General features: G+C 38.6%; 1 protein-coding gene across 2 annotated transcripts; it reads left to right on the top strand.

The window, feature by feature from the left end:
- Positions 1-531: 531 nt before the first annotated feature.
- Positions 532-23,650, top strand: LOC139648401 (FYN-binding protein 1). Of its 2 annotated transcripts, none has more exons than XM_071524514.1 (16): positions 532-657; positions 4,738-5,446; positions 6,447-6,630; positions 8,120-8,175; positions 8,582-8,619; positions 8,798-8,829; positions 9,167-9,311; positions 10,391-10,550; positions 12,082-12,244; positions 13,581-13,600; positions 15,503-15,563; positions 15,784-15,826; positions 16,829-16,991; positions 21,748-21,781; positions 22,722-22,759; positions 23,158-23,650. In XM_071524514.1, the coding sequence occupies exons 1-16, from the start codon at positions 655-657 to the stop codon at positions 23,184-23,186; spliced, it is 1,878 nt and encodes a 625-aa protein (XP_071380615.1). In that variant the 5' UTR covers positions 532-654; the 3' UTR covers positions 23,187-23,650. The 2 variants fall into 2 exon arrangements, with proteins under 2 accessions (XP_071380615.1, XP_071380623.1); XM_071524522.1 differs by lacking the exon at positions 13,581-13,600 and adding an exon at positions 13,478-13,482.
- Positions 23,651-24,356: the final 706 nt, after the last annotated feature.

Below are 24,356 nucleotides of genomic sequence, written 5' to 3'. Positions count from 1 at the left end.
GTTAAGGGGATAGTTGTATACATGTCTTTGTTTTTATTTTGTTTTTTCTTTTCTCTTCTTTTCTCTGTATTTTACGACTGCTTCCTCAATAACAAAGATTTAAACACATTGCCTTTTACTTTTCTTGAAATGACATGGCTTTGCTTTGCTTTACTTCACGTTGCTGTACTCACACATATAAATGATAAAACACAGAGAGAAAATGAAAAAAAAAAAAAAAAAAAAAACACAAATTGCGCCACTGAGACAAAGAAACCCCAAGTTACTTTGCTTCACTTTATTTGAGATGACATCACTTTGCTTCCCTTTGCTTTACTCACACATATAAATGATAAAACACAGAGAGAACAAAGAAAATAATAATAAAAAAAATATATAAGGTGAGACGAATGGCCTTAAAAGAAAGAAAAGAACAAAATAAAATGAAGAAGCCAAAAAGTAGGACAGTGATGTCGTTCATGTCGTGACGCTGGAGTCCCTCTGCTGCCCATACTGAACCGCCCAGCATTTCCTCATCTGCAGTTAAGTTTAGTTAGACTGCAGGGCAAGCAGCTGGATGTACAGGAGCATCAGCCAGGTGGGACACTGACTCAGACACTGCTGGACATGGAGCGCTTCGGATTCAGCTGAACAGTCACCCTCTCTAAGGCAAATATGGTAAGAAATCTGACATGAATTCTTGTTTTTTTTTGTGTTTTTTTCCCCCCACAAATATTCAACCGTTGGAGCGTTCAGTTGCTCCATGCCACCTCTCACACTCTGGCTCTTGTTTCACACATGTATCCTCTCTTTACAGCATTGTCTCGCCTGTGTTATCAGCTCATTTCCTTCTGACAGTCAAGGTGTCTATGAATAACCTCGCTGAGATGTGAGGCTCTTCTGCTGCTTTTTTTTTTTTTTGTCTTACTCTGGGGTTTACCGCTCAGTCTGCTTCCCTCGTGAGACAAATAACTCTGAAAACTGCTCTTAAACCTGACAGACATTAGGTTAGTATATTAGGTTTCAGATACAAACATTTGTGGTGTATGTAAATCGATGTAAAAATACCAAAACCTGCTCTCCTGGTTGGTGTTGGAGTGTTTGGTCATGGTTGAACTCCACAGTAAAACTCGTCATGTTTGCAGTAAAAGGGAACTCGGCTCTTATTAACTGTTGAAAGATGTGCTGCCTGATGAAAGGAAGCATTATATCACACTGTTATCACTAGTTAATCATTGACATACTCCATGATACTAACAGTGTGTTCATTATCCCGGCTGTGTTTCAGTGTTTCAGTATCTATCTACCTTCTCCATCTCCTTCTCCAGAGTTAACTGACATTCATTACTCTCTACTTAAAATACACATGGCTTCTAAAAATGTTACTGTTTTATTGCCAAAGGTCTTAAAAGGTCTTAATTTGGGGATTTGAAGATCAGTATCAATAACTGCTGTTTTTAAACTGAAGGCGCCAATAGCCGATATTTTGTGGCAAAACTCAATAACATTTATTTTGATAATTTTCAGAAAATTCCAAGTATTCAGTGTTTTTTTTCCCAGAGTTTTCTTCTCATCAGGGTGGAAATCATGGGACACTAAAACTCTCCACTGAAACCAGACTGATGAAATTCTTTGAGTGTCAGCAGCTCTTTAAGGCAGTGTGACCCACCACACCTGTTCAATGGTAGAGAAACTCTGGGAGACATTACTGCCTTTAAATGAAGAATCGATTTAGAAAAAAAAACATAACTATAGAATTAAATGGAAAATAAGCAAAGAAAATCAAATGTCATGTCAGGTTTTCCAGTCTGTTTTCAGAGATGGATGATATCTGATATGTAATAAAAAGTATATATCGGCCTGATTTTTTTTACTTTTAGAATATTCCAGAATGAGTTTTAATTTCATACCAGCAAGCATTTTAAAGAACAAGTGCCATATTTTTCAAATAATTAAGTAATATCTCATTCTGTGTCTGTAAATATGTAATTCTGATGACAGAGTTTGATCTTCAGCCCACCTGCTGAGAGACCGTTTAAACATCTGAGAGTGTGACAAATGTCAAAGGAGGCAACACACACACACATACACACACACACACACACACACACACACACACACACACGCACACACGGTTCCACTTTCAGTCAGCGAGCGGCTGCAGAACAAAGGCAGTGTGTGTGTGTGTGTGTGTGTGTGTGTGTGTGTTGTGGTGTAGACCCGAGCTTTTTGACTGTTTCCTTTGTTTCTCATGTTACTGTATGAGAAACTAGCGCTATAGCAGAGCTTGCAGCTTATTGGTGCAAAGTTGACGGTGAGGGTCGTTGCCGTGGCAACGGGTGCAGGATGCTGGTGAGGTGCTGAGGAGTGTGGTCGCACTGCGCTTCCTGCTCAGCATCACTGCCTCGCTTTGGCTTCACAAAGGTTACAGCTTCAGGTGTTCAGATGGTTTCACTATCAATATGTTTCTGTTTTCGTCAGTAACAGAGTCAAACACGCTTCATTCACACTGTGTAATACAAGCCTCCACAGGTTTGTTCTTATTTTGACCGAGAGTTCCTTCTTTGCCAATCCAGTTTGCCAGTTAGCTAACTTAAATAAATGTGTGAAAAGCTGAGGTTCTTTGGCTCCGCCCACTGAGGTTTAACTCCAATCAGATTATTTCTGCTTCCAGAGCAGCTCGGCCTCATGGTATAACTTTTGGCACATTCACACCACATTATTTAAACCCTCATCCTACCAACATATTTCTAACATAACCATAACATAACAAGGACTACCGACTGGGGGTCCCTGGGGACCCCAAGAATAAACTACTGTAAGAAACAACCATCATAGCAAAATGTTAACTTATTTCTTCTCAAAACATTATTAGTTATGTAATTAATGGCATCTGAAAAAACCCCAAAACATATTATTATTATTTTAGGAAAGTTACAGTTAAAAAAGATGTAAAGTTAAATTATGTATTGTATGTCTGTCTCCTTCACAATGACTGACAGAGTGCCCCTACCCCGCCCTGATAGTGTGTGATACTTTAAATTAGGACCCATGGCAAACATGAACTCAATAAATAGTTCCATCTATTAAAACTACATAGGCGGAATTGGGTGCTTTTGACTGAGGTCCCCCAGGACCCCAATACATTGGTATTTTTAAAAAGCACTAATTAAACCAGAAACAGAAAACAAGTATATGAAGTCATTAGGAACAAATTGATTGACAAATTCATGAAAAATTGGAATGATAGAATAAAGCACCTGTGAGATATGACAAAAAGTATAGCTCTATATAGAGGTAGGATGAGGGTTAAAGCGGTTTATTCAAATTCCTCCCTTAGTTCAATTACCTCTGGTTTGAACTCTGGTGGCATCAAATAACAGCATCCAGAGTCTCAGTCCTTTAGGAGTGAGAACATAACCCAACCGACTACAGGAAACCACCCCAAAACACACGGGATTATGGGTAGAAGGAGACGGATGTTGACATCTGACATTCAGCAGTTCTTCATGCTTGGAAAACCGAGCAGAACAAAATGAAGCGAAGGGCCAACTGAGAGTCAAGAAGAGGTGAAATGCCTCCTCGCTATCTGGGCCGAGGAGCGCTTGTTTTGAGGATTTGTTTTGACTTCCTCGCCGCCAAAACCTCTAACCTGCATAACGACAGGTTACCAAAGCTCTGTCCAATAAGAGAGATACGTGTGAGTCATGTGACTTTTGTTTAGAAGCCCTGGTTGGCTTGTAATTGGGCAGTTTGAACCTAAACTAATCAAATACAAAAATGCGACAAAGTGAACTTTTCCTCTCTGGTTCAGACCAAAGAAAACAAACTGTAGGTGTCGCACCCAATTTCTAAAACCCTAAAACTCGCTTTGGGCTCTACAACAACACAACGTTCACTCTTGACACAAAAGACATTCAAAACAGACTCCCATTCACTGACTACAGTGGAGCTTCAGGCTGATCATTGACAAAGATCTCTGTTCTCTTGCAAAAACTGTCCGTCTTAGGAAGTCATGTTATCAAGTATTGAGTCTTACAAGCTTACTTTTCTTTAAACAAGAGTGAAAAACTGCTTTTGAAGTGAGATGATTTGGTTTTGTCCCAGCAGAGCTCAGGTATTCTCTCCAATAAACTGACATTATCTTGGAATGATCTGCCTCATTTCGAGACTTTGTCATTTGTTGCAGGGAAACTCTTGAAGTAAGTGAAACTACGTTGGAAACAAGTGAAACTTTCTCACCCTGTTGGCAGATTTATCTGCTTTGAACAAAAATATTTTAAGCCTCAAGACATTTAACACCAGATTTACCAGATTTACGTTTACAGGACGTTCATGTTCACAAATGTAAGAATGATTCATCACTATATTCCTGGCAGGCTGTTGCTCCTCACACTTCACAATTAGATTGTTAGCTGCTTCTCAAAATATACTGACTCTGGATGAAATAACTAGCATATAACTTTTTGTTTTTTTCCAAAGTGTACTGCCTTTACTACCTTAGAAGTTTTAGAGTCAACCAGTTCCTGTAATGATCAAAACACCCAGGAAACTGCGATGTGTATTCTGGCTTTGCAAAGATAGCTGCAGCGTAGGGGTTGGAGGTTTGTAGTGTGTGTGTGTGTGTGTGTGTATGTGTGTATGTGTGTGTGTGTGTGTGAGAAAGAGAGTGTAGGAGGGATGTCTTGCTGTGTGCTGTGCTGCTAACTTCCTGCTTCAGAAGCAGAGCGGCTGCAGTAGCTTCTCCTCTGTGTTCAGGAGGAGAGTGTTGACGTCAAGGCGCTGAGGGCCAAGTTCCACAGCAGGACCAACACGTCCGACAGCAGCAGCCGGGACAGCGGCTCCCCAAAATCCCCCCGGCCCGGGTTCGGGAGAGGAGTCCTCCCTGGGACGGAGAACGGCCTGGTCCGACACAAACTGTCTCCCACGGTTCCTCCGCCTCTCTTCGGACCGGGCGCGGTGAGGTTCCCCGGGCCGAGGGCTCCCTCCGCCCCCCGGCCGCCCGCCGCTCCGCTGCCGCAGGCCGCCGGCCCTCGACCGCCTCCCTCTCCCGGCCTCAGAGCCGCCGCCCCGCCGCCAGACTCCAGCAGGGTCAAGCAGACAGGAGAGATGCTACAGAACATGATGCTGAGGCACCCGGGACCGCAAAGCGCCAGGCCGGGCCCCAGCACTCCCAGCACTCCCAGCACTCCCAGCACTCCCGGCAAACCCATCATCCCCGGCACTCCCACCAAACCCATCACCCCCGGCACTCCCAGCAAACCAAGCATCCCGGCCCCGGGCCCGGGTCCGGCCCGGCAGCTGCCCAGCCAGAGGGCGGTGGGGGATGTGACCCCGCTGAGGAGGCCCCTGCCCCATGAGGGGCCCCGGCCCATGAAGCCCAGACGGCCTCCCACCGTCAACCTGGAGCCGTACCAGAGGAGCGGCCGGCCTCGAGCAGCGCCGCCTGCTCCGAGGAGGAGCGAAGGTGAGAGGCTTTCTCTGGAGGTTAACGCTCAGAAACAAGTGGGTAAGATCACAGATAAAGACCCGTGTTCATCCTGGGAAAATTTGATTGTGGCCAAAAAAATGGCAGGTAAACAGCCGACAAATGGAGGTTATTTTCTGTTGTAAAGGTTATTTGGGCTGGCAGAACGTTTAAACTGGCTGGTAAATTTGGAAGCAACACCCAGTGTAGCTGGAGGATTAAAAACTGTAGTTTCCTGTCATCGACTGTCACCAGTTGTGACACGTTACCATTTTATTTGTCTTACTGCTTCACTGGATGATGGCAAAACCTCACAATAAACCTTACAATCTAGTAAGTAAGTAACTTTATTTATATAGCACCTTTCGAGAGCAGAGACGTCACAAAGTGCTTCACAGAGGAAATAAAGCATAAACATACATACAGACATAAAGCGCAATAAAAACAGACAAAAAACAAAAAAAAAACACAGTAAAAAAAAAAAAAAAAAAAATTACACAAAGGCAAGTCTAAACAAATGGGTTTTGAGCTGCTTTTTAAAGGTGTCCACATCTATTTTCCAAGATGAAAATGTTTCAGTAACGTCTGCTGTCTTCAGAGACAGTGAGGACTTCTTTTGCACTTTTACTATTGGTTGCTTATTGTAATGTTGCACTCACTGAAAATCATCCTGATGAAAAGAGTCAGTAAATGGATACAAAAGAATCAAAGGATCAAAGAAAAGAAGGGTTTGATTCTATATTCTATAAATCCATTTCTTAACAAGTCTGCAACCTGTAATGCATCAGTCAATATTTCCAAAACACAGATGCCTCTATCCTCAATAAGTATTTCATAAGCAGAGGTTTTAAGATGGCTCATAACTCTATGTCTCTTGATTAGAGAACAACAAAATAGAACAAATAGAGCATATTGGAGATAAAGTTACAGAGTAGGTGCCATTTATCTCATTTGGGAATAAAACTCTTAAGATAGAAAGATCTGTCTGGTTCCTCCTCAGGTTCTTCAGGCTCTGGAGGCAGCAGACTGTCTTTTCCTGGACTAGTCAGTCCTCCAGGACCTGGACTAATGAATCTTCCGAGACCCGGGTTAGCCAGCCCTCTCGGACCTGGACTAATGAATCCTCCAGGTCTGCCACAACGTCCCAACAAACCCAGCATCCTGCCGCACCAGCCCGCCTCTGTGTGAGTATTAACCAGTCCACAGGATCTGATAGAACCAGAGACGAGACCAAGTCAGTTTCCCTCAAGTCCCAAGTCAGGCTCAAATCTGGGGGCTCAAGTCTCAAATCAAGTCCCAAGTCTAAATGTAGATTATCAAGTCAAGTCCAAGTCAAGCCCATGTCATTAATGTCAAGTCTCAAGTCTAAATGTAGAACAGCAAGTCAAGTCAGAACAAATCAAGAGTCCAGTATCAATTTAATATCTTAAAAAAAACTAAATATCTAGGACTTTTCATTGCAATATGGTTTTAATAGGATAAAAACTTGGTAAGAGCATCATGAGTTTGATTTCTATAGTTTCAACTTCAATAAATTCAATCATTCCATACAAATTCAGAAAACAGAATTTAAATTCAGTCGTCTGCTGGAACAAATCTCATCACTTTCAATCTAAGTCATTTACACAAACACAAGATCTCAAGTCAAGACTTTAGAAACCTTTTCAAGTCATCAGAGTACAAGTCAGAGTCAAGTCCCAAGTCACCAGAACCCAAGTCAACTAACTACAGGATAAGGACAGAATCTGTCTTGGATGTTAGAGGAAAGGAAATGCTGATTTGATTTGATTTATTATGTAACTTCAAAGACACATTCAGCATAAATAAAAGCATTCAGCATGCCACAGGAAAGTCAGAAATGTATTTTCATTGCAGTTCTCATGATGTAAAGACAGCAGGCAGGCAGAAATGTGTGAAATTACATTTGAAAAATCAACTACAACCATTGTCATAGTACATAAACTTAAGGCACTTAGAGTAGAGAGAGTAGATCTTGATAGACACAGTAATTGGCAACATTTATTTTATTTATTACACTTATGTGTCATCACACGGGCCCACTGTCCAGGAGACACTGTTAAAATCCTTATTTTTGCATAAATATAGCCAATTACTGCGTTATTGTCAAGATTTACTCAGATTACAATACTATACTATACTAGACTAGAGTTACATCTGCAAATCCATACTGTTCATCACTCAACATTTCAGAAATACAGACGATTACACTTTCTAAAATGTCACAATTCTGCAAGTTAATACCTGAAGATACCTTAAAAAAATAAATCACACTCCTTAGTCAGTTTTATTTTCATGTTCAGAGTCATTTGATGTCTTTTTTTCATTTTGGAACAAAACTCTTCATTTGGTCGTGAGTGAAAACACAGAAGGTTTTATGGTGAAGAAATCATCAGGATAATAGATTGGTATTTCAAAGTAAATGATGTTGAAATAGTATTAAATCAATGCTTTTTTTGTTAGTTGGTTGTCTCTTTCTTTCTTTCTTTCTTTCTTTCTTTCTTTCTTTCTTTCTTTCTTTCTTTTGTTGAAGCATTTCCTATTTTCAGAGCAGATATAAGGAAACACTTACTGGGAAAATACACTCATTGCTGAATAACAAATGGGAAAAATGTGTTTAATTTGTTTAATTTTCTTGATTTTCTGCATCTGCAGGCAAATTGAAGACAACCAAGACACGTACGACGACATCGGCAGCTTTGAGCAGCACGGTGAGAGCGACGGCACCGTGCTGCTGCTTTGCTTCTTACAAATCCACCAAATTCTGTGTTTTGCCATGTTGTTTTCACACTTTCATCTCCAGTATCTCTACCAGTTCCTGTTTGAGCTGCTTCTTGACTGACATAATTAGTTAGGAGTTAGTTACCAAAATGCCAGAAAAGCATTACCTCAAGTTAATCATTCAATATCCTTCAAATATATAGAGGATCCTGTCTGTTTTATTATCCAAAGATTCCTTTAAAAGTACAATCATCTCCTTAAATTTTGTGCTATCAATCATTTTGCATGAGAACGTGTCCCTTTTTTTAAATTTTAGGAAATCTCATGTTGTTGTGAATCTCTTTCTTTCCTGTTTCAATCTTCCTGTGACTTGACTTATCTCTAATTCATCCACAGACTCCTGGAGCGACAACAGTTCACAGTGTATGGAGGCGGTGAGGAGAGAATACTACTACTACTAATAATAATAATAATAATAATAATAATAATAATAATAACACATATGACCCATCAGGAGAAACTAAACCTGAACTTAACCCAAGAATCCTATCAGTGAACATTTTTCATTTTGTTCAGTGTAAATTAACCCTCTCTGTCGCCTTTCTCTTGCAGGGCAGCGATGAAGTTTATGACTGTATTGATGAGTAAGTATAGACATTTCTGCCTTTACCCTTTAGCCAAGGGTTGCCAAACCTTCCCAGCATGCAGCCCACTGCAGTATCTGTATTTAAGGGACATGTTTGTCGATTTTGGACCTATAATGAGGCTCTTCATACGTACTTCATACTTGGACCCACAGACAATATTGGCTCCAGACTCAGCTGTCAGTTGAAACAGCGAGCTCTGTTGCCTCTTGCTGCTAACAATGAGTCCAAACAGTGTATGTTTTTGCTGTTTATTGGTAAACAGGTGTATGTTATGATATGGAGAATTGGTTTACTAGGTGAAAAAGTCATTTTTTATTTCATTGTGACTTTAAAGGGACCAAGTGGACTTGAACCGGAGTCACAATGAAAAGAAAACCCAGAAGGAAGTGAAGAGACAGCAGGAGCAGGAGAAGAAAGATCAGAAGGAACGTCAGAAGGAACGTCAGAAAAGAGAGAACGAGCTGAGGAAGAACTTCCAGGTAGAGAACCGCAACATCCGTCCAACCGGAAACACTCTGAGGTCCGGCTCCTTCAGAGGAAACATACAAAATACATACAAAATACCACTGTTACTGTTTAGATGCAGTGGTAGTTAAGGGAAACACACCAGCTCACACAACAGGAGTCTCATTTGCAGATCGGAGTTTTAGTTATGGAAATATTTCTTGGAGGTGGAGCTGCTCTGGAGGCAGAAATAATCTGATTGGTTGAGTTAAACCTCAGTGGGCGGAGCCAAAGTGTCACAGTTTTTCTAGCTAAGTAACAAGAGACAAAAGACAAGAGGTAAGAGAGGAGGAAGCTAATATTATGAAGCCTAGCGCTCTGCTGCTAACTGAAAAAATACAATCTACCATACTAAGTTATCTAGGTTAGCTAGTTAGCTAGCTGCTGACCTTCCAACATCAAGAATACCGTGGTCATGAAGGAATGAAAAAAAAAAGTCATTGCCATTTATATTTTAATTTATATTTTCACCAGAGTTCCTTCTTTGCCACTCAAGTTTGCCAGTTAGCTAACTTGATAAACTGAGGTTCTTTGGCTCCGCCCACTGAGGTTTAACTCAACCAGTCAGATTATTTCTGCCTCCAGAGCAGCTCTGCCTCTGAGAAATGTTTGGAAACTAAAGCTCCAATCTGCATCTCATTCATTTGTGTAAATTGTCCAGTTAGCTCACAGCTTACACCAGTGATTCTCAACCTTTTTCATATCAAGGACCCCTAATTTAGTCCACATTAGAGCCACGGACCCCCCATTTGATGAGATTTTGCCTCTCAGACTCAAATCTGAGAATATTTTTATTGTTAGATATGATTTTGTCCAGAATCCCATGACTATCTGTATTGTAGGTAGAGAGATAACAGTGAAACTATGATCAAAACAGTCATTCTTCTACATTCTCTAATTGTGTTAACTTCTTGTAAATGAAATAATGCTGAAGTTTAACAATTCATCAATTTGCTGGGGACCCCCTGGAACCCCCTCAAGGACCCCTGCTGGTCCCCGGACCCCATGTTGAGAAACACCTGGCTTACACAGCTTGTTTCCTGCCGTTCTGCAGCTGCAGGGGGAGGTGGAGGTTCTTCACACGGCGAAGGTCCGACACGACTGGCAGGGAGGGAAGCTGGACCTCAGCGTGCGGCAGGGAGAGAGCGTGGAGATCCTCCGGGTGAAGAACAACCCCGGGGGCAGGTGGCTCGCCCGCTCGCTGACTGGCACCTGTGAGTCTCACTGTCCAGTTAAATTCAGCATGTGTAAAGAATATGCCACTTCTAACTCTCTCCCTAATGAGAAACCCGTAATGAAGCTCGGAGCCACCATGGCCAGTGGTGGAAGAAGTATTCAGATCTTTGACTTAAGTAAAAGTAGCAATAACACAGTGTAAAAATACTTTGTGAATGTTCTGCAGTCAAATTCTTATTTAAGTCAAAGTACAAAAGTATTAGCATCAAAATATACTTAAAGTAGCAAAAGTAAAAGTAGTCATTATGCAGAATGGCCCATTTCAGAATCATATACAGTACTGTGCAAAAGTCTTAGGCATATGTCAAAGAAATCCATAAAGCAAAGATGCTTTCAAAACTAATGAAATGAAAAGTTTCTGAATATCAAAAAATTACAATAAACAGCAGTCTACTGACACACTAATGCAGAAAACAAATAAACATCTAAGACCTCTAAGAAATGTATATGAAAAATCTAGGGTGCCTAAGACTTTTGCACAGTACTGTATATCATATCAAGTATAAAGTAGCATGAAATGAAAATACTCAAGTAAAGTACAAGTACCTCTAAATTATACTTAAGTACAGTACTTGAGTAAATGCACTTAGTTACATTCCACCACTGACCTTGGCAAAACAGGTTCTGACAGGCCTAGGTCTAACTGAACACCAGAGAAGAAGAGACAAACAAGTCCATCATGCTAAGTTACAGGAACTGGAGTCAACTCCCCCTGCCTCCACAGTCTCTAACCTGGCCGGATGACAGGTTACTAAAACTCTGTTCAATAAACAAGCTACTTGTGACTTTTGTTTCCAAGCCCAACTTTGGTTGTAGTTGGTCAGTGTGAACCTAAACGGACCAAATACAAAAATACAAACAAAGTGAACTTTTGCACTCTGGTTCAGATCAATGACGATGAACTGTAGGTGTGATCACACCCTCAGCTTCATCACAATGACAATGAACTGTAGGTGTGATCACACCCTCAGCTTCATCACAAAGTGCTTTACAGATATTAGCAGACATAAAGAGAGATAAAAACAAGAAAGAACAAAAACACCACAGGTTTTAAGATATGGGGCCAGACATGCATGTTTTTTTGTGTTTAATATATATTTTGGTGCAGTACTGCAGCATCCTTGACCGTGTCACACAGACAAAAATCTGCCTAAAAATATTGCACATCATATTGACTTCTTCTTCTTCTTCTTGTTTTACGGCGGTTGGCATTCAGCTTATTGGTGCATTACCGCCACCTTCTTCTCCGGAGTGTGGATCAGACAATAGACTTACAATCTAAATCCCTTCAAAACACACACACACACACACACACACACACACACACCCTAAACTACATTTTATCCTCCATGCTTTACAACCTAGTCCTACTATAAAATCCCTATCCATGTCAGCCACCCTAGCACCCTATCCCTGCTTATCCATCATATCCTATAAAAAAACAAAACTCTGTATCCCACATCATATTGAAGCCACAGTGTGTCTCCTTGTCCTTGCGTTGCCATGCAGACGGCTACATCAGCAACACCTGTGTGGACATCGACTATGAGGCGGTGAAGCGCAAAGTGCTGCAGGCCAGAGGAATCGACCCGTCGCCGTTACCCCCGCCGCCGCCCGACCCGCCGCTGGCCAGAAACATCACCTACATGGATTCCTCCGATCGCACAGACAGGTAGAACATGTATACCTCGAAACACACACAAACACACACCAGGTTATACACACACACATCCACACACACACACACACACATGTTTGTATTGCTATACTTCCATCAACTACATTCATCCCTCAACTCCTTACCGAAACCTAATCCTCCTTCTAACCCTAAACCCAACACTAAACTAAACTTAACCTTAAAGAGTAACCACATCCTAAACCTAAATCTGTGTATAGTCTAACACCTGAAATTGCCATCTGCTATTGGCTGATCTTTGGTGATGTAAAAAGTGTCTGATTTAAAATATCCTCAGAGTGAAAGTTCCTGAGTTCCTCTATAGAACAGAGAACGTTGTCAGCTGTGATCTTTTCTGTGTTTTTCTAAAAGGAGAGAGGACAGAGTTCAGACTGGATTCTTTTCACTGGAAACATTAGAAATGACAAAATAAAGTGCAGAAACAAAGTAAAGTCAGATTCCTCTTCTCACTGTGAATGGATCCACAGTTTGTCAGTTTACAGTTGATCCAGTTTCTGCTGCTGATGGAGAGACACACAATCTGTTCTGTGATGGGTGGGAGTTAAAATGTAGTGAAGTACAATACTGCAGTAAAAATGTATTTAAGTAAAAGTAACATTACTGACTTTAAAAGATAGATAGATAGATAGATAGATAGATAGATAGATAGATAGATAGATAGATAGATAGATAGATAGATAGATACTTTATTCATCCCCTTGGGGAAATTCTCAAAACAAAATACTCAAAAAAAATACTCAAAAAAGAACAAGTACACCAAAAAGCAAGTCATTTACAGAAACATGAGTTAAATGTAATTAGTTGTCTCCACCCTTGCTCTTCAGGTAAAGTGTTACCAAAGCGTTTAAAGTCGTATTCAGTATATCAGCTCACTTATGATGAGCTACACCAGTGGTTCTCAACATGGGTTCCAGGGACCACCAGGGGTCCTTGAGCAAATTGATAAATTGTTAAACTTCACCATTATTTCATTTACAAGAAGAATACCATCAGAGAATGTAGAAGAATGACTGTTTTGATCATAGTTTCTCTGTTATCTCTCTGCCTACCATACAGACAGTCATGGGATTCTGGACAAAATCATATCTGACAATAAATATATTCTCAGATTTGGGTCCAAGAGACAAAATCAGATCATGTGGGGGTCCGTGGCTCTAATGTGGACTAAATTAGGGGTCCTTGATATGAAAAAGGTTGAGAATCACTGAGCGACAGTCCGCCTGTAAACTGTATTTATTGCCTGGTTGCATTGCTTCTCTTGGTTTCCTCCATGTTGACTGATGTGTTGGTTTGTGTTTCCTCTTTTCTGCAGTTTGGCTCAGGAGGAAGAAGGTGAGTGACACCGCAGCTTCAACACCTCTGTCGCTTCGATTTAGGAAGATCTCAGTATTTACTTCACTGCATCTCTGCAGTGTGCAGTGCAATACGGACAAAGCTGCTTATACTATATTATATCGAGGGCTTGGAGCCAAAGGGGCGTAAGTGCGATTTTGGGGCGAATATGAGTATTATAGTGTATCAATTGAAAGGTCTCAGAGAGATCTTTTCAGTGCCAAAAGGACACAACTGAAATCATGACCCATAAGTTTTAATTAAACAAAAACTGAAAGCTGTAACAGTAAAAGTAGGGTTTTGTTTGCTGCCAAAAGTTCGTAACTGCACTTATGCCCTTTTGACACCAAGCAAAACCCCACTTTTGACACTGAACAAGCATTGTGGGTAGAGGATGCTAACAGCACTTAGGTCAGCTCAAAATGCATGCTGGCATGGCTAGCATGGCAGCATGATCACATCATTTTTAGTATCCTATTCATATCCTAATTCATATTCTAGGTCAATATTAGATGAATGTAAATATGTTAATATTCCCATTAAATACTTAGGCCTATAGATTCAAAATGTTATTTTATTAGGAGTGTGAACTGGTCAAGATGAGCTCTGATAGTCAGACTGCTGGTAGCTGAAGTTCTCCCTCAGTGTTATGAGGAGTTTTACAGGTCTTTGAAAAGTAGTAGTTTAGAATCAAAAGTAGTTTATTATGTCTTTATTTAGGTTTATTAAAAAGGTTTATTAAAAGTTTTTAACAGAAAAAAATTATCAATCAATTTGATATGTTCCATGTAGCCTACAGTTTTAAAGGCCTTGGTTGGCCTTGGTTGCTGAGCATTACTTCAAGATAAAGATATTCATTCTGATCTTGTTTTATATTTCAGTGTTGATTGAAGTGTAATTGCTAGATTTGTATTAATATTAATGTGTTTTACAATTGTTTACTTACATACACCCATATTCTGCATGGCTGTATTGGGACAATGTTTGTGCCAAAAAGGCGTATTTCACTCTTTTGCCATTTAAAAAAAAAGTTAACAAATATAATTCAACTTAAACTGTAGCAGTATTGTTTTGTTTTTACAGTAATGCTCAATCTGATAACACAAAAAGTTAAAATATTGTGCTTAGTATGTGTTAACGGCAGCTGATCCAAGTTTGATCAAAATTTGTTTTGGCTCCCCTGTAAACGCACTTACGCCCCTTTGGCTCCAAGCCCTCAATATAACAGTTTATAAATTCAAATCAGGGTTGTTATAGTTTGGGATTTTAGATTTTTGTAAGGTTTCCAATCTTTATTTAAGTTTCAGTTTAGTTTTAGTTTGTTTTCAGCGTGGGTTTGGCTGTTTTAGTTCAGTTTTTATTTTTTAGTTTAGTTTTTCTTTAGTTTCAGTTCTAGATTTACTATTTTTGGTGGGGCTGGTAATTTTTATAAGTGTATATATTGGTATAGTGATAGAATTTTAGATCAGGTATTACACAATACCTGTCTAATACAAACAGTGAATTATACATAATTTTTCCATTTTATTTACATCAATTTTTCATTACATGCTCCACTAACTTAAAGTTGGGACCACTTTAAAATTCTTCACCAAAGATTCACTTTATTTTGTACCCTCCATATAAACAAAGAGACTAAAACTAAAAACATTTCAGCATTTTTTTTTAATTTTTTTTTAGTTTTACAAGTACACAAAACAGTTTCAGTTCAGTTTCATTTTTTTTCAGAAAGTCTCTTTTTTCCAGTTTGTGACAATGTTTTTTAACACTTACCTTTCATCTTAGCTTTAATTTTATCTTATCATAATAACTTTGATAATAACCAAAGCATAATGGTTACACATAATTACACAATCATTTCAAGTTGAAAATATGTAATATGCAACTTTTTTCTCCTCTCAGATGATTATGATGATGTTCAGCCAATATCTGACGATTTTCCCCCTCCGCCTCCTGAAATCAGGTATCTGTCCAGATCTGCTTCACTGAAAAGGAGCGGGAACCGGAAATTATTGATTGATATTGTAGGCTAGGGATAGAATTTATTTACTTTTACTTACTTTGTTAATTCTCTGGGAGGAAACTGGGGAAAGTGTGTGTTGTTGATAGATGGATTAGCTTTAAGCTGCTTTGTGGTTTTGCTTTTGCCAATAAATGAATAAATCATCGCCATTTTGTTCCAGCATAGATCCAAAACTGGAGAAGGAGCTGAAAAAGAAGTTTAAGGTAAATATTTCTCATGCAAAGTGTTTAGCAGCTCCTTTCTAAAACCCTTTGATTGATTTTGTTAACAGAACTTAGAGAGACATGAAGTAAAACTGAAACTTATTGACGATGGCTCTTTACCAGTGGAGGTTTTACCAGTAAGGCTAAAAACAAATGTTTCTTTCTATAACGGTTCCACTTCTCTATACACTACTGTGCAAAACTCTCAGAAAAAAACATGAAGCGAAGATGCTTCCAAAAATAATAAAATGAAAAGTTTCTAATTATCATTCTACTGACACACTAATGCAGAAGACAAAATGTATATAAAAAATCTAGGGTGCCTAAGACTTTTGCACTGTACTGTATATCCATTATTAGAAAGACTTTTATTGATTTTTATTGATGAATTTTGATTTTTATTGATCAGTATTCCAGAAATGCAGACAGTTTAGTTGGCAAAAATGTTACTATTTATTATAACAATGTACTTGGTAATACTATGTAAGTACTGAATGAAAATCTGCCCAATACATCATGTACTTACAAGAGTGTAACAACACAGTCTAAATACAAAGTGTACAATTACTTACATACTTACATTATTGTGTACTTAATCTTATGACTTCCCATATGGGACATAATTCAAACCTTGCACATACACACATTTTACCTCTCACACACATATATAATTAAATATTCACATATCCACTACTGAAACCTCTGACAACATGAGTTTTATAAATGTTACCGCATTTTGTTAGGTGCAAAGATTTAAAATAACTTTAATGATATAGAATAATGATTTTTACTGTCATTTTGTGCGAGTAGTTATGATTTTCTTCAAGTACCGAAACTCTGGGCTTGGTCAGACAGACTGTCCTGTGATGTCAAAGTCACAGGACTGATCCCCCTAACAGCCAGCATGTGTCCATCAACACTGAACTCCTCCCTGTTCACTGACTGTAAGTCTCTCCAGATAAGACTCTTCTTTAAATAATTTAATGTCCCGGTTGTCTCCAGTTCGAAGGGCCGCTGGCCGTCCTGTACACCATGATGGTCGATCCCAACGGCGTCATCAAGAAGCTGGGGGGGAAGGACCTGTCCGTGGCTCAGGGAGAAATCCTGGACGTCATCCAGCTCACCAGTGACAAGAAAGCTCTCTGCCGCAACCAGTATGGGAAATGTAGGTTAACTTCTGTCTGCAGCCTCATGTTCCTTTAACCAGTTTATACATGAGCAGCTTTTTAGGATGAGTGAGCTGGGCAATACTGCCTGTCTGAGAGATGAGGATTGACTAATGGAGGTGTAAAGTTTTGCCTGGTTTTCATGTAAGCAGAAGCTCACAGGTTTGATTCCAGCAGCAGCCATGTGTCCGGTCAAGACACTGAGCTCCAGACACACTAAGATTGTGTTGTGAGGGCGATCATTTCTTGCACCTCAGTTGCTTGAGATAAGAACAAAGTTTTCGTCTTACTCACTAGGAAATTTGTACGATACGATACAACTTTATTGTCAATTTACACTGAAATTCGTTTTGCATCCTTAGGCAATTCCGTTCAAGAGATTAACACACAGATTAAACATACAGTTACACATATGACACTTTTCATAGACGTACAAAACACATGAAACAATCATGATAATCATACATATCACATTAGTTGGTTCAGCAACAGGATAGACTGATGTATAAAAGAATTCTTCAGTCTGTTGCGTTTAAATTGAGGGACTCTAAATCGCCTATTGGAAGGCAGAAGTTGGTATTCTCTGTTTAAAACATGCGAGGAGTCAGAAGAGACACTGTTAGCAAGTCTGAGCACGCTCTTGTTGTGAGCTGCTTGAAAGGAGTGTGCCACAGGTTGGCCAATAATCCTCGCACAAATCTGGGTTTGATTATATAGTTTAGTTTTAAGTTTCACAGATAGACAGCTGAACCAGGCCGTGCTACAGTACAGCATGACACAGAACAGGAAAATAATCTGGCTACTGGCTCCGAAAGATCTGAGTCTACGAAGAAAGTAAATGCGCTGCTGTATCTTCTTACAAGTAAATTCTGTATGAGGAGTCCATGATAGGGTGGCATCTGTCATAACACCCAGGTATTTGTATGAAGAGACGTTTAATTTCTACATTGTGAATTGTCACTGGAGGCAGCTGACAATCAGGAGGAAGACCAAGAATAATCCCCTCTGTCTTATTAGTATTGATAATAAGAGCATTTGTACAAGTCAAGTTGTGGCACAAACAAGCCCTGGAAAAGAGTTCTGAGCAAGCAAACAGTCCCTCCATCACCGCAGCTGCTTCAGCCGTGATCCACCAGGCTGCAACCTCTGATCTGATCTGAGGCTGTAGGCTGGAAACCCTCCGCCTGCTGTCTGACCTGCTGCGTCTCCTCAGCAGCCGGTCTGAACGGACAAACTCAAAGTCTTTGCTCCTCCTGTAAAGGATCTTAGATGAGCTGCAACAATTTGGGAGGGTTTGTGTTGGAAGTGTCAGTGAATTGGGTGCAATCTCAACTTGCATGGACTCACCTACAAGTTCAAGTTGATTTATTTCTACTGCCCTTTATCAGTGCTGGAAAGTAACTAAGTACATTTACTCAAGTACTGTACTTAAGTACAATTTTGAGGTACTTGTACTTTACTTGAGTATTTCCATTTTATGCTACTTTGTACTTATACTCCACTACATTTTAGAGGGAAATATTATATTATTTATATTTATATTTATTTCACAGCTATAGTTACTAGTTACTTTTCAGATCAATATTTTATATTTAAAACATTTGATCATCTTTATTAAATAACTACAAAATAGCATTGTTATAAATTAGACTATCCACTACTAAGATTAGCTTCACGTTGACAACTTTAAAATGCTGCTTACATGTACATGTATGTCAATAAATCAGTATTAATATTTCAGTAATTTATGAAAAATATAACTCTCTAAATGGGGACAGTTTGCATAATGAGTACGTTTACTTTGATACTCTAAGTACATTTTGCTGCCAATACTTATGACTTTTTAAGTAAGATTTTGAATGCAGGACTTTTACTTGTAATGGAGTATCTTTACATTGTTGTATTGCTATTTTTACTTAAGTAAAAGATCTCAGTACTTCTTCCACCACTGCCCTTTATCACATGCATGTCTCAAAGGACTTTACAGAGAATAAGCCTAACTAGACCTAACTCTAACAATCGACCATAGAACAGAATGATGTAACACAAACTCAAGGAAGCAAAACAAAGCACAAGACACACAATAGCAACTCATCAACACATAACAGTCTACCTATCCTATACATATCCTAACCTACCTGACAAAATGAGGTTTACATACAATTTGCAAATGTATGACACGCACCAAGAGGCTTTAGTTTTTGACCAGTGCTGTCAGGCAGATTTCCATTCATTGCACACAGTTAGTGAAGAGGATTCATGCTCTGTCCTGACCTGAACCCTTCCTGCTCTCTGTAAGACATTCTGGATAACAAAGAGGGTTTTCTAAATCTAAATATAAATGACATCTAATGTAAGAGATGAAAATCTAACTGGAACACCTAGTGGGCTGTAAGTCCATGTGTCTTTTACAGTAAAACACACCGTCAACATCCAGTATGAAGACATCGCCCTCTTGTGTCAGAGATCAGCTGTTGGCAGATTGATACAGATCATGAAGAGAAACACAACTACTAAACATCAAAAAGACAGAAAGTGGCAGAAAATCCTTTCATGGCATTTATGACTGTAATCCATGCTCTTGCAAAGCGCAAACAGCAGCAGAGCAACGTTTTAATGTCACACCTTCATCAGTGTCTCACGGGCTCCTGTACAGATTTCTACAGAATTTTGCTTGTTTTTTAAGTGTGTGTTCAGGTTTGGGGCGATTGCTTGACTCCCAGACGTTTTAAGATTCACGTTTCCCTTCACACTCTCATGTTCCTGTGAAAAGGCCACAGTGACCTTGCTGCAGAAACTACTTTCAGCAGGTTTGTACAGACAAAAGAAAACGTTAGCGGCACGCTGGTTTCAGACCCGGCAGTGTGAACCGGTTCGCTGGCTGGACTAGTTGAGTTCTTCACACACCAGCTGCCACTGTGTGACCGTCTGTTATTGGTCTGAAATATCACATGATCGGTTGTGTTGCCTTGTGGAAAAGCATCTCCATTTCCTTTTCTGGTTACTTGCTGTCGTCTCCTCTGAGAGGAAACTGAACTGTTTTTACGAGATCAAACCGTTACTAAATCCTCATATTCCCTTCCTCTCTGAGTTTTTGTCTCCGATATTTCCGGTTTGCCCAGGTTATAGTTACCTCTTTAGTGTTTTAAATAAACAAACAACACCAAGTTGCAGCAAGTATACGCAAATTTATATGTCTCTGTATTTCTGTTCTGGAGATGATGAACTTTGTTGCAGTGGTGGAAGAAGTACTGAGATCTTTTACTTCAGTAAAAGTAACAATACAACAATGTAAAGATACTCCATTACAAGTAAAAGTCCTGCATTCAAAATCTTACTTAAGTAAAAGTACAAAAGTGTTGGCAGCAAAATGTACTTAGAGTATCAAAGTAAACGTACTCATTATGCAAACTGTCCCCATTTAGAGAGTTATATTTTTCATAAATTATTGGAATATTAATACTGATTTATTGACATACATGTAAGCAGCATTTTAAAGTTGTCAACATATGCATTGCATCTTAGTTAGCTCTCCAGAAACTCTTCCTTCTTAGGTAGATAGATAGATAGATAGATAGATAGATAGATAGATAGATAGATAGATAGATAGATAGATAGATAGATTGTTTATTAGCCACATGACCAAGGCCGGTGGAATTTGTTTTCGGTACAGTATATTAAACTCTGCAACTAAATACATACATGGACAGCAGCAGACACTCCACATATTATCGTGAAACAATACAGTGATACAATAGCAGAAACATATTACACACAGCCACATACATTAGGTGAATGGTATGCATGCCAGTAGTGTGAGGTGATGAGCAGGATGTGAGGGGTCGGAGATGATCTTCTTTGCTCGCTTTATAATCCAACTGAGCGGAGTGGGTTGCCTATGACTTTGGATGCCTTGTTAACAATCCGCTGTAGGTTTTTTCCCTGTTTGACTCTCCGTGCTGCCGTACCATACTGTAATAGAAGATGTGATGATGGACTCAGTGATGGCTGAGTAGAACAGAATGAGAAGTCGATGTTTGATCCGGTATTTTTTAAGCTGCCTAAGGGAGTAAAGTCGTCGTTGAGCTTTTGCAATGATGTGTTCAGTGTTAGTTTTCCACTTCAGGTTATTGCTAATGTATGTTCCGAGGAATTTGAAAGAGTCAGTGGTGGTGATGGGGTTTCCGTTTATGTGTATGGGTATTTTGGGATTCGGCATGCTTCGGAAGTCGATAGTGAGTTTTCTTCTTGTTTTAAATACAGTTACAGGACAGAGGCTTGTTATGTGTGGGTGTGAGAGAGAAAAAGGAAAAGAATGAAAACCATGATGAGAAGTAGTGTCCAGTTTAAACCTGATACAACACTCTACAAACAACAAACAACAAAATACATCAACTGACACTGAAAACCTCAACAGTAAATAACACTGGAGTTCATCAAACAGTGGATTCAGCTGATAAACGCTTGTCAACATGAGACATTTACTGATGAAAATTATTATCTTCCATTATTTTAAGACATCAGAGCAACTAATGAACTTTGACTGAACTGTTCACTGCTGTTTGTGTCAACACAGCATAGAAACTTCTGGTTTTAAGTGGAAGTTCCTCAAAAGCCTCAAAACCAACTGCTTCATGTTCTCAGATCTCAGATGAGATCATTCATAAAACATTTAATAACAGCTGGATTATTTTAGCACTATAAATGGATTGTTTTACAGTGTTTTAAGTGTGTATCTTGTCTCACTCCTCACAGTTGGATATGTGTCCAGATCTCTGCTGCTTCAGATGTAAGTAAATATATAATGTAATGTAATGATGTAAGTAAATATATAATGTAATGTAATGATGTAAGTGAATATATAATGTCATGTAATATATGATGTGAATCCTCATCAGTTGGTTTCCAAGGTTCATATTTGACTTTTTAATGTCAGATGTTTAATTTTGTCTCTTTATCCAGTAAATTAAACGAAATATCTTGTTTAATACTGTTTTATTGTCATCATAAGAATTTATGTTTAGTATATTATTTGTATAATGATGTAACGATGTAATAATGTAGTAATGAAGTGAGTCACCCAGTGATACAACACAAAATAAATAAGTAAATAAATAGTATACACATACAAACACATACACAAACTCCTAAATATAGTACAGACATAGGCTGCTAATATACAGTATACACCAATGTCGTACACATATACACACTCTGTATATACACCCATTCACATATACACATATCTACACAGATACACAACCACCTGTATCTACATGTGTATCTATACACACAGTCTTAAATGTAATTTATAATACACTTTGTTGTCATCCATAACTACACTATAGTGGTAAATTCCATGGTAACACTTTACAATAAGGGTCACTAAGTTAAGGTAATTAACAGTTAATTAATGTGTAATTTCCTAATGGTGTTCATGTTAAGTAAGGTATTAATTTATACATTATTTAATCGTTTATAAAGATGACTATTACATAATGTATAAATCAACATCTTAGTTAACATGAACACGATTAGTAAATGATTACCAGACACATTAGTTAACTGTTAATTAAGGGTTAGTTAATGCTTATTAAGCATTAACTAACCCTTAACTTAGTGACCCTTATTGTAAAGTGTTACCAATTCCATTTTCACTTCATGCTGACTCACTTTTTGTAACAGATTTTTAATAGAAACAGTTGAACAGCCTCAGTGTTTCTTTACAGGGAAGGAGACATTTACGACGATGTCGACCATTTTGATGGTGCGTAATCTTTGGCTACATACCTTTTTTTTTTTTCTTTCTTTTATAATGTAATTTTTACTAGACAAATTCTTGCATTTGCTTATATTTTTGCTTATATTTTTGTTTTAATCCTATGTATGAATGGTGCTTTAAAAAATAATAGTAATAAGTTACTAGTAATATAGTAATAAGTTAAAGTTGTGTTGGGAAACCAGTGTGAGTTCATGTAATTATTGCTGCTGTTCTTTTTTATGAGGAGTAATTGTTGACACTCAACTCTCAGTTTGAATTTTAAATCCACATCTGAAAATCAGTCTTAGAATTCATGTTTAATGTCTTTATTTCTTTATTTGGTGTTTTATGAAGAATGAACGAATGATGCGTTCCCTCTGATCTGTTGTTTCTTCTCCTTCCAGACATTTACGACAACGACTCAGTCCAGTGAAACCTGAAGACTGAAGATTAAACCTGTCAAACTACACACACACACACACACACACACACACACACACACACACACACACGCAGAGAGAGAGAGAGGGAGAGAGAAAAGAAATAAAGAAAGAATGAACAGAGAGAGTGAAGAAAGAAAAAGAAAGAGAATGAAACAAATTAACTAAGAAAGAGGTAGAGAGACAAAAACAAACAGAAACAAATAAAGAGAGAGAGAGAAGAAAGAAAGAAATGAACAGAGAGAGTGTGAGAGAGAGAAAGAAAGAAAAAGAGAGAATGAAACAAACTAACTAACTAAAAAAGTGGTAGAGACAAAAACAAACAGAAACAAATAAAGAGAGAGAGGTAGAGAGGAAGAGAGAGGAAAATTGGCATAGACATACAGACACACACATACACACAAATAGAGAAACAAACAAACTAACTAACAGAGAGAGAGTGAAAGAGTGAAACAAACAAACAAACAAACAAACTAACTAACAGAGAGAGAGAGTGAAAGAGAGAAAGAAACAAACAAACTAACAGAGAGAGAGTGTGAAAGAAAGAAAGAAAGAAAGAAAGAAAGAAAGAAAGAAAGAAAGAAAGAATGAAACAATGAAAGACAGAAATTAAAGAAATGAAAAAGAGAGTATGAAAGAAAGCTAGAGACAAAAACAGACAGAAACAAATAGAGAGAAAGAGAGAGAGAGAGAGAACTGGCATAGACATACAGAAACACAGAGAGAGAGAGAGAAGAAAGAAAGAAATGAACAGAGAGAGTGAGAGAGAGAGAAAGAAAGAAAAGAAAGAGAGAATGAAACAAACTAATGAAGAAAGAGGTAGAGACAAAAACAAAGAAATAAAGAGAGAGAGGAAGAGAGATAAAGATTGGCATAGACATACAGACATGCACATACACACAAATAGAGAAAAAACAAACAAACTAACAAACAAACTAACTGAGAGTGAAAGAGAGAAAGAAAGAAAGAAAGAAAGAGTAAGAGAAAGAATGAAACAAAGAAAGACTGAAATTAAAGAAAGGAAAAAGAGAGTATGAATGAAAGCTAGAGACAAAAATAGACAGAAACAAATAAAAAGAAAGAAGAGAGAGAGAGAGAACACACACACAGAGACACACACACACACACACACACACAGACACACACACACACACACTGATCCG

The sequence above is a fragment of the Centroberyx affinis genome, unplaced genomic scaffold, assembly GCF_046629955.1.
Source record: "Centroberyx affinis isolate AG114_WGS23_722 - 3 ecotype Tasmania unplaced genomic scaffold, CSIRO-AGI_Caff_v1 ptg000106l_1, whole genome shotgun sequence".
NCBI lineage: Eukaryota > Metazoa > Chordata > Actinopteri > Beryciformes > Berycidae > Centroberyx > Centroberyx affinis.
The sequence above is the reverse complement of the archived record's forward strand: the minus strand, read 5'-3'. Positions and strand labels throughout refer to the sequence as shown.

What these genes read in the sequence shown, in the direction of transcription:
- LOC139648401 (XM_071524514.1), top strand. An exon ending in TCCTCCGATCGCACAGACAG is followed by an intron (nt 12,245 to 13,580) that starts GTAGAACATGTA and finishes TCTTTTCTGCAG; the next exon opens with TTTGGCTCAGGAGGAAGAAG. An exon ending in AGCTGAAAAAGAAGTTTAAG is followed by an intron (nt 15,827 to 16,828) that starts GTAAATATTTCT and finishes GGTTGTCTCCAG; the next exon opens with TTCGAAGGGCCGCTGGCCGT.